The 12,826-nt window shown below is 49.7% G+C and overlaps 4 protein-coding genes across 4 annotated transcripts; 2 read left to right on the top strand and 2 right to left on the bottom strand.

The window, feature by feature from the left end:
• Positions 1–482: 482 nt before the first annotated feature.
• On the top strand, positions 483–2,108 carry PODANS_1_16510 (uncharacterized protein; the record flags this gene model as incomplete). Its single annotated transcript, XM_001907060.1, has 2 exons — positions 483–1,037; positions 1,098–2,108. The coding sequence occupies 2 exons, from the start codon at positions 483–485 to the stop codon at positions 2,106–2,108; spliced, it is 1,566 nt and encodes a 521-aa protein (XP_001907095.1).
• A 1,226-nt stretch (positions 2,109–3,334) lies between these two features.
• PODANS_1_16520 (uncharacterized protein) lies at positions 3,335–4,699 on the top strand (the record flags this gene model as incomplete). Its single annotated transcript, XM_001907061.1, has 1 exon — positions 3,335–4,699. One exon carries the CDS (start codon positions 3,335–3,337, stop codon positions 4,697–4,699), a length of 1,365 nt encoding a protein of 454 aa, XP_001907096.1.
• Positions 4,700–5,178: 479 nt separating this feature from the next.
• On the bottom strand, positions 5,179–5,948 carry PODANS_1_16525 (uncharacterized protein; the record flags this gene model as incomplete). Its single annotated transcript, XM_001907062.1, has 2 exons — positions 5,179–5,510; positions 5,576–5,948. The coding sequence occupies 2 exons, from the start codon at positions 5,946–5,948 to the stop codon at positions 5,179–5,181; spliced, it is 705 nt and encodes a 234-aa protein (XP_001907097.1).
• A 2,784-nt stretch (positions 5,949–8,732) lies between these two features.
• On the bottom strand, positions 8,733–9,601 carry PODANS_1_16530 (uncharacterized protein; the record flags this gene model as incomplete). The annotated part of the gene is made up of 2 exons (XM_001907063.1): positions 8,733–8,870; positions 8,984–9,601. 2 exons carry the CDS (start codon positions 9,599–9,601, stop codon positions 8,733–8,735), a joined length of 756 nt encoding a protein of 251 aa, XP_001907098.1.
• Positions 9,602–12,826: the final 3,225 nt, after the last annotated feature.

Consider the following 12,826-nt stretch of genomic DNA (forward strand, 5'->3'; position numbering starts at 1 on the left):
GAATCCACAGCTTCGTCTCGTCTATCCCCGTTTGGGACCACGACGTCCGAGCCCAGCCCACAGCAGCTACAGCTTTGCTGTACGACCACCGCGAATGTATTTTCCCCAATAGTTCTAGCATAAACGCCACCTGTAAGGAAGAGATTATGGAAATCAGATTTATTGACCGGTTTTGTGCTGCATTCCACAGTCATGTGCGGCGCTGGGAGGCGCCGACTCCACAGAATGCAAGACATGCGAGGTGGCGTCCCAGACCCCTGACCTTGAATGATGATGGAGTCGACACTATCGAACTCCAATTTCCCTCCTGCAGCTTCTCAGCCAAGTCCCCCAAGAGCAACAGAGGTTCGATGAGGGTGGAAAATCAACACAGATAAATGGGCAGTGCCCCTTCCCTGCTATCACCATAATCTCGGACCCCCAGCGCTCTCTTCATCACCGCACCGCATTGCCTCTCGTTAACTGTGCAAGACAATCTAGCAATGGCTTCCACTCGCTCATCTTCTGGCCTGCGGGCTGTGTCTCTCTTTTGCCTTATTGCCGCTTCTCAGGCCGTCCCTCACGGCAATGTCTTCAAACGCCAGGGCACTTCGTCAACCCGCAATGGATGCTTCGTCAGCAACGTCAATGGCCAACGTCTTCTGTCCGCCTCTACCTACGCCAGTGATGCCATGACCGTCGAGAGCTGTGCGTCCTTCTGCTTTAGGCACAAGTACTTTGCCCTCGAATTTGGCCGTGAGTGCTACTGCGGAAACTCCTACACTGCCCAGCCCGTCAGTGATACCCAGTGCTCTATGCAGTGCGCTGGCAACCCAGCACAGAATTGTGGCGCCGGTAACCGTGTCGACCTCTACACCAACGGACTCTACGTTCCCCGAGCCCCCGCCACCCTGAGCACACCTTACCTCGGTTGCTTTGTTGACGAGGGACCCCGTGTGCTCCCTAACAACCTCCTGGGCGCGAGTGATATGACAGCTGAGAAGTGTGCTGCCCACTGTTCCAACTATTCTTACTTTGGTCTCGAGTATGGCAGAGAGGTAAGTCTTGTCGTTGCCCTGCATAAATATTAGAGTTAAACACTGACTTCGTCTCTGTAGTGCTGGTGTGGAAACTCCAAGCCAAAGAACCCTGCCCTTGAAATAGATTGCTCATTCCCTTGCTCCGGAGACGACTCTCAGCTCTGCGGTGCCGGCGGCCGGATCAATGTCTGGGGATCCCCTCTTCCTTCCCCTGAAAATGTTGGCGACTTCGAATACGCTGGCTGCTTCACCGATGCCGTTGGTCAGCGTTCGCTCAGAGGCAAGACCACCTACGACTCACAGATGACCTTGGAGAAGTGCGCGGCCTCCTGCTCCGGATACGATTACTTTGGCGTCTCATTTGCGGAAGAATGCTACTGCGGTGACACACTGGAGCCAACAGCCGAGGAGGTTCCCCAGGCCGAGTGCGCGATGCGTTGCGCCGGCAACTACAACCAGGTCTGCGGCGACGCCAACAGGTTGAACGTCTACTCTAACGCCCAGTGTCTCCCGGATCCGGAAAGCCCGCTCAGCGTCACCGGCTTCAACTACCAGGCCTGCTGGACCGATCAGGTTGGCGACCGCTCCCTTCGCGATGTCGTGGAGCGTAGCGACAACATGACAGTCGAGACATGCGCCGCCATTTGCAAGGACTTCAACTTCTTTGGTGTCGAGTTCGGCAGGGAATGCTTCTGTGGCAACACCCTCTACGGAGAGGTGGCACCTGCTAGCGATTGCACTTTCCGGTGCGCCGGTGACTCGACACAGCTCTGCGGTGCTGTTGACCGGTTGAACCTGTACTATGCCACTGTTCCCCCAACCACGACATCGGCTGTTGCCACACCTACTCCTACACCTACCCTCCCTGCTGAGGAAGAGGACGATGGGGAGCCCACTGCTACCACTGAGACCCCAACTCCCACTTCCACTCTCCCCGGCGGTGACGAGGAGGATGAGGAGCCCACACCTGTGTCCACTGCCGTGGATGCTGAGCCCACTGACACCGACGTGGAGGATGAGCCTCCCGTTGAGACTGACGTGGAAGACGAAGAGGACGATGAGGCTCTTCCCACTCCTACTCCCAACTAAGCGATATTATAGTGACTCATGAAACAGGTGTGTTTTGCTCGCGTTTTTTTCTTTTTAGTTTGTTTGGGATACCATGCGCAGCAACATTGCTCATCTTATGCCGTAGCCACGATCATTTGGATTTACTTTGTTAGTTGAGCATAGCAATGTCACACAAGCGACTCGTATATGTCACTCATACATTTTTGATCTGTTTGACTTACTCGGATACTGCATAGCGGTACTTGTCTCGTGTTAATGTGGTGATATTTGTTGCATGACATAAATCGATGCTGTGATGCAGTCCTAATGAACAGGGAAAAAAGCCCACAGAAGAAAAAAATATGACTCGGCGAGGAAGTACCTAATTACCTATAGAAAAACTTAATATCCGTACTCAGTAATACAAATGATTAAGACAGCTCTTACATGACAGACAGATTATCCTCATCTGAGCCCAACCCTCAAAAGTTTTATCATTACCCAGTCCTTTTTCATCACCGCCCAAGCTTTCTTTTTTACCATGCAAACTTCATTATTTATCTAGAGGCTTGGATGATACACTCGGCGCTTGTGATTGTTGAAGTACCGTTTGCAAACGCAGAGCAACTTTATCTTGACAGCTTACACACGCCAGAAAGCCGTTTATTACCAGGAGAGCTGACGATGCCCTTCGTTTGCACGGGCTTACTGCGGTGCGTTTGCTTGTATTCTTCAACGACAACAAGAAAAAAATCAACATCTCAAGGCAACCGATACCGTGTACCTGTCTACTTACATGGTCATAATCAAAGAGAAATGAAAGTGAATCAGATGAAAGTGGTGCTCGGGGGGGACATCGGCAAGAGGTGACAGACATTGGACTCGAACCATGCAGATATAGAACGCTAAGCACTGCGGGTAATTTTATCAATAGAATGCTATGTGATAAACACTCAAGACCACTGCGCCACGGGACCTTTTTGTTGAATTTCAACTGCAAATTTCTTATTGATATACCTAGGCACCTTGCTCCGAAATCAAGGGTTAGGGACCAGATAGTGGACCTGTCCCCGCATGCTGCTGCCTAGTGCTAGCAAAGGCGCGTATCCTCGACAGTGCCAGATCGCAACTTCCTTCGATTGACTGCGTCGCTCAACTAGACCTCGCCGACACTTGATATATAAAAGGCGACGTTCAGTGCGCTATTTCTCCGTTGTTTCCACCCATACCTACCGTACCTAGTTGGCACATAGACCGTAGACGTCATGCCTGTCACAATCAAGACCGGGAACACATGGCCCGAGGCGTGGGACCGAGAGCTCAAGGTTGATAGTTCCTTTCGACGTGAGAATGAGACAGGGCCCCAGTACGTGAACCCGAAGGCGACTAGTTCGAGTGCCCTCCTCGCTGGAGTGTCGCACGAAGAGCATAGCCAGAGCAAAGGCATTCTCCAGTGCTCCCTCGCCTTCGACGATAAGGACTTGGCCGACAGCTTCGTCTCGCCTTCCAATAACGGCTTCGTCAACACCATGGTTCATGCGTACAGCTATCATCACCATGTTGTCCTCCGTCCCGAGGACATCTGGTTCGCCATTCTTACACAGCTCAGTTTCTACATGAACAAGAACGCCGAAGCTCTACGCTCCCTATTTGTAGCCCACGAAGGCAAGAAGGAACTTTCGATTGAGATGGACGATCAAGGCGGTGGTCTCGAGAACGTTGACTTTGGCGTCTTTGCCAAGAAGATGACGCACCTACTCCAGGAGAATGTGCTCGACCCAGACTTTCGTCAGTGGATCATCCCCAACTTCACCACCACTACCGACAACGATCTCGTGGTTGGCAGCATCCTTATGATGGGAGGGCTAAAGGAATACTTCGCTTACACCTGTTACACGTGCTGTGGTATGCCCTCCGTTACCCTTCTGGGTGAGCGCGTGGACTACGAGAAGATTCTCAAACGACTCGATGGTTTGCCCCGTCTCGGCAAGGAGCCCACAACATTTGGCCTGTTGCTTGGCCCCATCATCCGCCGCTTCATCGCCAGCTTCGACAACCCAAGAGACCCGGATGTGCTCAGTTTCTGGGCCCGCTCCGTAGATCGAGAGTCCGATAGCGGGACGGATGACCTCACCGGCTGGATCTCAGCCTTTTGTTTCTGGGATTCGCTGGGCCAGTGCACGTACGATGGCGATAACAACTGGCCCAGCAGACTGACCCTTGACGGAGTCAAATATGGCTATGCTAAGACGGAGGAGATTCCTAACGGCTTCGCTGCAGTTCCGGTTAAGATTGTGTACTTCCGTGATGAGATACACAGCCGGATGGTGGCGGGATCGGTGGGCATTCGAGGGATAACATATAACGAACGATTTGGCGTGGACGACTCTGTACCTGCATCAGCTTCTGGTAGAGTTACACCTCTGCGGGACACGATCCAGCCTGTGGTTGGTTGGTGGATTTACAGGACTGAGAACGACACTAAGGGCGTGAACTTTTCGTTCAAAAATAGGCCCTCTGAACCTCGCTTTCAGAGCCAGGCCAAGCCGAACTCTAAACTAAATTCTAAAAGCCGTGCCAAGCAATTAGTCCACCAGTTTAGAGGGCTATTCAAGAGCCGTGGTATATAACGTGGTAGCTAGGAGGTGGTGGCTGAAGTATAAATAAGGCCCTGAGCCTTTGTCATCGATTACCCCTTTGCTACATCTCGAGGCCGCGGTCAGCAGTCAACTATCCCCTTGGAATCTGACTTTGTATATACTAACAGTTGATAATGTTACGATTAATCCATTCTTTCCTACGCTATGCTATTCAACAAATCCGAGATCTGTCTTCTCTCCCAAAAGACGCTGTTGATACCCAGATGCACTCTACAATATATCCATCTTAGCGAACTCATGTAACAACACCATGGCGTACCCTGGCCATCACCTTGCAAGCTATTTCAGCATTTCCCAAAGGACGCATGTACGCCCAATTCGAGTTTTGGTTTGCAGAAGATCTTCAAAGCCTCGGCCTATCTAGTTAGTTTAGAGTCAGTCAACCATTCTCCATTAACCGCCCAGAGTATAAGAAGGTAAACATACAGGAACAAACAAATTAGGAAAGCTCAATTTAACTGATCCAAAAACAGACTGTCTGTTTCAGAGACAACAGCTGCCGCATCCTCGACATGCTGGTCGACCTTGCTGGTTGCTGCATCGACAGTGGTGCAACTCTCTTGGATGCGTTTGCTGCAACGCTGAATGAAATTGAAGCCCTGGCAGAGCTCCCGAAATGGTGCTGGCAACACGCTACCAGACTCGTCGAAGTCATGAAACGCCTTTTGAATTGCATGAGCGTGTCTAGCAAGCTCGCCGGCGAGCTTCGTAACATCAGGGCTATACACAATGGGTCTTCTGTGACGCCTCGGAGGCCGGGCATAGCGAAGGTTCGTTTCTTCTCAGAGGTAAAGTGTGTTAGCGATCAGTTCAGGATCAAGGTCGCATTAGAGGACAGTTACTTACCCTCATCTGACTGAGCAGACTCCGAGTCACTTGCGGTGGGACTGTAGTAGCAGTCCGAGTGACTACCCTCAATTTTCCCATCAGTTTTGAGCGTTTCAAGAAACGCTGCCCAGTCTGTTCGAGTGTCGGCAAGTCTGTCCTGAGCTCCAATGCTCGGCCGAAACTTCTCCACACCTGCGATGTCGTCAAGCAGCTTCATTATATATTGCTGCCTATCATTGAGATGGCGGGGCATTGAAGGGCCTTCATGTTCGGCAAGATACTGAGCACGGTCGCTCAACATATTTTGTTGAATCGCAATGAATCCGCCAGAAAGTGGCGCGTTGCCAAGTGTCCCACCGATTATCTTGTCATACTTGGGATCTCCTCGCATTTCGAGAAAGAAATGGTGGGCACGAAACAGCAACGCGAGGTTGTTGAGTACAATGGCGTTACCATTGTGGCCCTGGTTGGCCGGGGAAAATCAAGGATTCTCAAAGAACTGCTTAAACTCAGCAAACTTCAGAACGAGGGATCAATGCCCAAAGGCTGGCACGACAGCATAGAGATCAAGAAGGCCGGTAGTCGCCATTGAAAACGAAATGTCGGGTGTACGGTGGGGAGTTGGGCGGAGAAAAGGATGATCCCAGGTGCAAAAGGGCTGTTGACATGGGAAAAAAGCTCAGTCGAAAGGTTTGCTGTGGTGCAAAGTCTGGACAGTGATCGAGAATTTTTTTTTCAAGCTGTCGGATTTGGCAAGAGAAAATGGAATGTGTGGCCCGAGGCCAAATAAGCAGGCAGGACTTTGGGAAGGTGCGGTCGTAATTGCTCTTTGCAGCCATACTACAGGTAATTTCATCCTAACGTGGGAACCACGGGTTAACTGGGATGAACGTTCAAGACCACAAAGCCATTGGACAATTTGGTGAATATTGAGACGAGATCTGAAAGCTATATGGCGCCTGCTAAGCTCTCAGAGGTTAACCCTAACACACTTTGTCTGCATCCGTCATTAATGTCCTTTGCGCCATAAATGGTCCTACACTAGGCTGCTTCTCCCCTCGATAAGCAATATCAACAAGTTGATTTGAAAAGCTTTGCCTGGTCGGATTCTAATCGAAGTTCTTTGGGTGCGACCTCCAGTCAATGCAGACCGCTCGCCAACACAGGAAGGGAATTCTGCCGTTTTGTTTGCGAACGTGCCTCCCAATTTTCTGAACGTGAATTTGTATCTTCTTGCTTCCCTGAGTGTTTCCTTCAAGAGGCTTGGACTATAGTAGCACCAGTCACGTGCACGTTGTTATGGGATGCTATCCGGGTTAGAGTTATTTGGCCGGCGATTGACGGAGGAGGCAGGAGGTTGAAGGAGATATAAGTACATACGAGGAGGTTCGGACAATTTTTATGGATATTTCGCACGCTTTGTAGGGTAAGTCCGGAGGTTTTGACAGGTATAACAAGACGTCGTGGGCAGTTTATTTCATCTTCCTTTTCTTTTCTTGATCTAACAATTCAATCTCTTACCTGTGCCCTACGCCTGTACCCAGCCGTAGGCCGTTAACACACGTCTGACATACTGTCTGGAAGCGAGCTGCGATGGTGGTATGCTGCGGTAAGGAATAGGCAGCTTCAGTCTCACCCACAGGTAGACTGCCCGATCTTGAGCTTACCTACCGCATATAATGACAGAATCTTGATAGACCTCATTAACTAAAATTTCCGGACAAGCCAGCCAGGGCAATAAACATGCCCACATTCACTCTTGCTTGAAGACGTTAAAAACCACCGTGGAATTATTTCAGGCACTTGAAACTCAACGCATCATATCTTCCTCATACCCGGTATCCCCCAATTCATCAGTGATCCTACCGCAAGTCCCCCTTCTCCAAATCCACCCTCGCAACTACCCGCCGTCTCGACACGCTTGCTTTCATCCGCTCCGTCACCCCATCAACAGCACCTCTTAGTTTCCCTTTACTCTCTTCTTGCACCTCATCGTCGCTTCCTCTTACCTCCTTCACCATTTCCTTCATCGCACCATACGCCATCGTCTGCTTATAGTCCCCCACCTGTCCCAAGTCATCACCATCATACTTCCCACCATGTTGACTCCCCTGCTTACCATTCCCACCATCTAGATCCTCCATCGCCTTCCGTCTGAACACCCTCCTCAGCCCCAAGCCCCACCTATGAAGAGGGTAGTCTGTCTCAACAGCACTACTCCACTTCTCACCCTGGAGGTCACTGGACACCATTCCAGTGTTGGAGGACGAGGTCCCCGATTGTGCAGAGAGATACCTACGCTACTCCCATAAGCGCCGTAGGCCAGGAATATGGGTATGAAAATCTTTCAGTTTAGGGGCAAGTGGGACGTAGGTTGGCTCTTCGTCGGGCTCGCGTGGTTGGGCCCAGATGTAGGTTGAGAAGAACCCTGCTATTGGGTTGACTCTGAAGGCGATGAAAATGAGCGGAAAGATTACAGCAAATGAGATTCCAACTAGAAGAGGGTCAGTCGAATGAGGGATATTACCTGGGGCGACTTAAACTCACTCAGGTATCCAAAGGCTTGACGAGCTGGCCACAGAACTTCTCCTGTGGGTATAGATAGCAAGCTGGATGGCCAGTACGCTTGCCATGAAAGACAGGGGGAGCTGCGGAATCAGCAAGATCTTGTCCATTGTCAAATAAATTTGTCCAAATGTGCGACGGAAACAAAGACTTTTGACTACTCCCGAAAAAGAGGGTGACAAGGGTAAACACCAATGTGATCTAATTCCGCCGAGATCAGTTATCCATCACTGGTAGCACAGCTTGAACTGGATTAAAATACGACATACATTCCCCTGGCGACGAGCCTGTTCAGTGCCAATCTGCGGGAATCTGGCCTCCCAGACGTTGGCAAGCTTCTGCTTGAGATCGAACAGGTTATTCAGCTAGTTCAGGATTAGTCACGTCCGACAAACATTAATCACGGATGAGATCCTCCCCATACCTCTCTGTGTATGTTCACGGCATTCCTAGCCAGTTCATCCACCGCCTCAATGTTCGACTTTATCAGCTTAACATTATCCTTGACTTGATTTTCCCGTAAAGGTTTTCTCATAGCCTTCTTCTTCTTTGGCTGGTTTGTCTCAGCTGATGTCGAACAGCTGGAAAACATGGGCGCCAGCTCTCGGAACTACCTGATGGCTTCGTGTTGGGCGAGAAAAACACTCCTGATTGTCTTGAGTTTATTTTGGATATCCATGATGTTAGCCACAAGGGCAGTTTCCTTGGTAAGCTCAAAGAGTTTGTCGGTAAGTTTGAGTTTCTCTCGCTGGGTTATCTTCTACTTGGCGTCAAGGCTTTTGACCAGCTCCTGGAAGCTTTTGAACTGCTGTGATAGCTCATTGGACTTGCCAAAAAATACAGTTAGCAGGAATTCCGCACTCTTATGATGATGTTTTGACGAAGACGTACAATCTCGTTTATACTGGTCTCAAATGTTTCTTGAAGTGAGGCATGCAGGGGTCCCTGCCGGCGCAGAAACGTGACCCTGCACTTGATGATCAAATGTGCCAATTCCAGCCGAGATTGAATGAGGGGACGGCTGTTTTTCGACTTGAGCCTCGCTCGCATGTGATACAAAAGGCTACCGTTCGTTGTCGGATGATCGGAGTCGGAATCAGGACAGCATGTGACAACTGTGTTATCTTTGTCGTCCAGAATCCATAGCCAGAGTTGGTCTACCATAAGTAGAGGATATTTGGAGGAGTTTATATTGTGGCGGTGTTTCCTACTCCACTTCAGCATAACCTGATTGTCATTCCTTTCCTGAGCACTCTCGAGGGTACGATAAGTGAACTGATCAAGAGTACATCGGCAGTGAAGTGAGGTGTCGTTCCTTCTGGGCCTCAAATACCCTCGGAGAAGCAGAGTCATCAGTGGTTCTCCCGGTCGCTCAATGAAGGTTTCGGTTGGCTCTTGGCGCATTCTGGTGAATGTCCTAGACTTCTCTCGTCTAAAACGTGATTCTTGTTGATTCATTGAAGGGTACTCTCCTTTCATTAATGCGGCCAGTTTTTTCTGAGAACTGTGCGTCCCAAAGCCGAGTATCGGAATCTTTGTTACAGTGTTAGAGAATTTGTGTGTTGCGTGATCGGAGATATGTTATCATACGAATAAAGCTATGGCTCATCATTCTCTGTGTGGACTGCCTTGGTTCGGGTTCCCTTCAAGCGCCTGTGATCTGACTGTCAGCATATTTTCTTTGCACCTACCACAAGATGTGGATGAAGTGTCAAGTCCATTTGTACCTGAGTATATCCGTGGCTGCCTGACATCATGAATCTGTCATAAATTTGGGCCCCTTTTTCAAGAATTGTTAGTCTAGAAGCCAGTGATCATTGGTAGTGTAAAGTCACAAGTGCACGGGAACGATACCCTGATGGTGCCGATCCTGCATAGATCTGTCAATGATTTTCAGGCTCGTGAAAAGATCCTGAACCAATACGGTCAGTCCTAGCCCTCTCAACAAAAAAACAACAAGTGAAGGTATTCACCTGGGCCCATTTCTCCTATTATCGCGGTATCGTTAGCAACGGCTTGCAAACCGAGGCACAAGCACTTACATTCGTTGCCGGTAGATGAATCCACCGGCAAGTCGATGTGAGAGACCGTATTCTGTTCCGATCAAAAATGATGTGGGCTTGATGCTGTGGGTTGTAGAGGACTTTGTAGACATCCGGATGCTGCATTTCGAACTTTTCGGTTTTGTCGCCAGTGGAATCCTGGATGTAGAGTTGAACCAGTGTGGCTTCTGCTTTATGGCAAGCTACATATTGGTCTGAGTCTTGCGGAGGAGCGACCAACGCCTCAAGCCTCTCATGTTGTGCTGCCGTTGCTCCGGTTCGTAGGTCATGAATCTTCAGCTTCTTCAGCCACATTCTGTGCTGTCCCATCGCCCTCTCTGCATAGTCCCATGGTGTGAAACCTCGGTGGTCCTTAGGATTTGCGCCAGCTGTTTGCCTGGGTGTCAAAGTACTGAAAAGCTTTTGGATAATCGCTTCCCATGTTGACTTTTGCTGGCCAGTACGAGAGGCTTTCATGACTGCAATGTGCAGCAGGATACGGCCATCTTTATCCGCGACATCGACCATATTTGGAATGCCGAAACCAGCCGCTGGACGGCTGGCTCATTGCCAGACATGACCGCTCGGTGCAGAGCGGTTAGGCCGAAGGGATCTGTCGCTGATTCGAGCTGGAACCCGCTTTCCGTGCATTCCTCGATCAATTTGGCGAGGAACCCGTCAACAATCAATCTGTCTTTTCTCAGTTGCCTCCTTTTCTTTTTCCTCTTCGATGTTATTATTTTCCCTGGCCGTTCCGCCTCTGGAGTCACTTCGATTCCAGATATCCAGTCAGAAACACATATAAGAACGAGGCCACAACGCATGCGGTTGACAAGATATTCATAACTTTGATCCATAGGAAATCTTCCATCCGATCTCAAGTCTCTCTTTGGGCGTGAGTGAACGGCGCTGGCGGAGAGGTCAGTGATGAAATCCAACAGATCCTAGCCAAAGTTAGCGCACGAAGGGGTAGGTAGGCTTGGACGAGAAAGTACACACCTCGTCAGGCGACAATTCTTGATAAAGCGAAGCAGTAAACAGCTCTCTTTCCAAGATCGTATGGTAAAAGTCACTAAAAGCTTCAAGCAAACTCGGTGGACCTCGTGGATCTGGGGAATCCACTAGCACGATGCTGACAATTTCATCCAGCACAGTCTGCTTCAAAGGGCCGACCGAATGAAGGATAACGATAAGCTTGTGGATAATGCAACACCCAAACCCAGTCCTATGAGGACGAGGAAATCACTGCTTGCGGATTTGTCTTTGGGAATCTTCCGTAGTTGAGTCAGAAGTCTGTCAGCTGTTTTAGCGAGAAAGTTGTTGGCTTCGTCATCGGAGATGTCGGCAAGGAAGTTCCAGGGCCAGTGAAAGTTCATTATCCGGCCCCAGCTACCAATATCACGAGGCAGCATCTTGCTGTTGTCCAAAACACCCCTCTTTGGCATTTCAGGTGCTTGATGGGTTGGGTGGGGTGTTTTCTCTTGAAAAGTCCACGGAACCTCCCAAGCTTGTCCACTCCCGTTAACAATGACGACGTCTGCCTTGGGAATATCTGGAGGCCTTGGTTCGTGTAAGACCTCGAGTTCGTAGCCCTCAACCAGCCCTAGCTCTCTGTTGATTGTTAAAGCCGAACCTTCTCCGATGAGATCTTGGCTGTCACTGGCCCCACGTTGCCCCAACTCGAAATTTTTCTGTTCTTTCTCGATGGGCTCGGACAACCTCTGAGTAGTTTTATTCCGACATCTTAAAGCTTCAACGGCCGAGTCCTCCGTTATACGGATGGACTCTGTCATGGCTTGTTGTTCAGCGGATGTGGCCCTGCCGGTGATGATAGCATCAGAAGTAACAGCAACGGCATCGATGCTTAATCCTGGGTTCTGGCTCCTCTTTGAAAATTCGATGTTGATGGACTTTTCTGGCTCTTCGTTTGGATGGAGCTCTGCTACCAGGGAGAAAGCCATCCCATCGTGACTGTCTGAGGATACCATGTTGCTGACGAAAACTATGCGGTCAACTCAATAGCGGCAAGAATAAAACCTCATCAACCTGAGTTTGTGAGGGAAAAATAACTTGAGCGAGAAGACCAAAACAGACGAGAAGCATGCAATATAAGAGCAAAGCGTACCTATAACAAACCCATTAGGCGGAGGATTACAGTCCATGGACTGATCGTTCCATCAGATCATTGTAACTCGGGACCGTCCTGGCGGGAGATCCGCCTTTCCCCTGTCAGATTCGGAAGCCTGTACGCAACCTTCTGTTCATCCAGGTTTTGATCTCACCCCAATGGCGGCTTTCAAATGCATACTGCATGCATACATTGACAGCTAGGTAGTCAGACAATTGGCATTCAAGCTCCATGTTGGAACAGTGTTTGGGTTCTGAAAGCGTTGGGCCCCACTTCATGGAGATGACCCGACAGCTGTCAGTGGCGGACAAGAAAGAAATCCCAACACACCCCTGTTATTGTTTTGTCCATAACGCGGGTAGCATTTTTACCCCCACACCCACTAGGCCTCAGTGTTGAGGAATAATAATCTTCAGCCAATAAGAGAAGAACAATCCAATTCAGGTTATGCTCCAAGAGTTGTGGCTTCGAGACATGACGTTGTACTACATGACTGGTATGAACTCCTTGTTTCCTGCTGTGCCGTCAATGGCA

This window comes from Podospora anserina, chromosome 1 (genome assembly GCF_000226545.1).
Source record: "Podospora anserina S mat+ genomic DNA chromosome 1, supercontig 4".
In the NCBI taxonomy this organism is placed as follows: Eukaryota; Fungi; Ascomycota; class Sordariomycetes; order Sordariales; family Podosporaceae; genus Podospora; species Podospora anserina.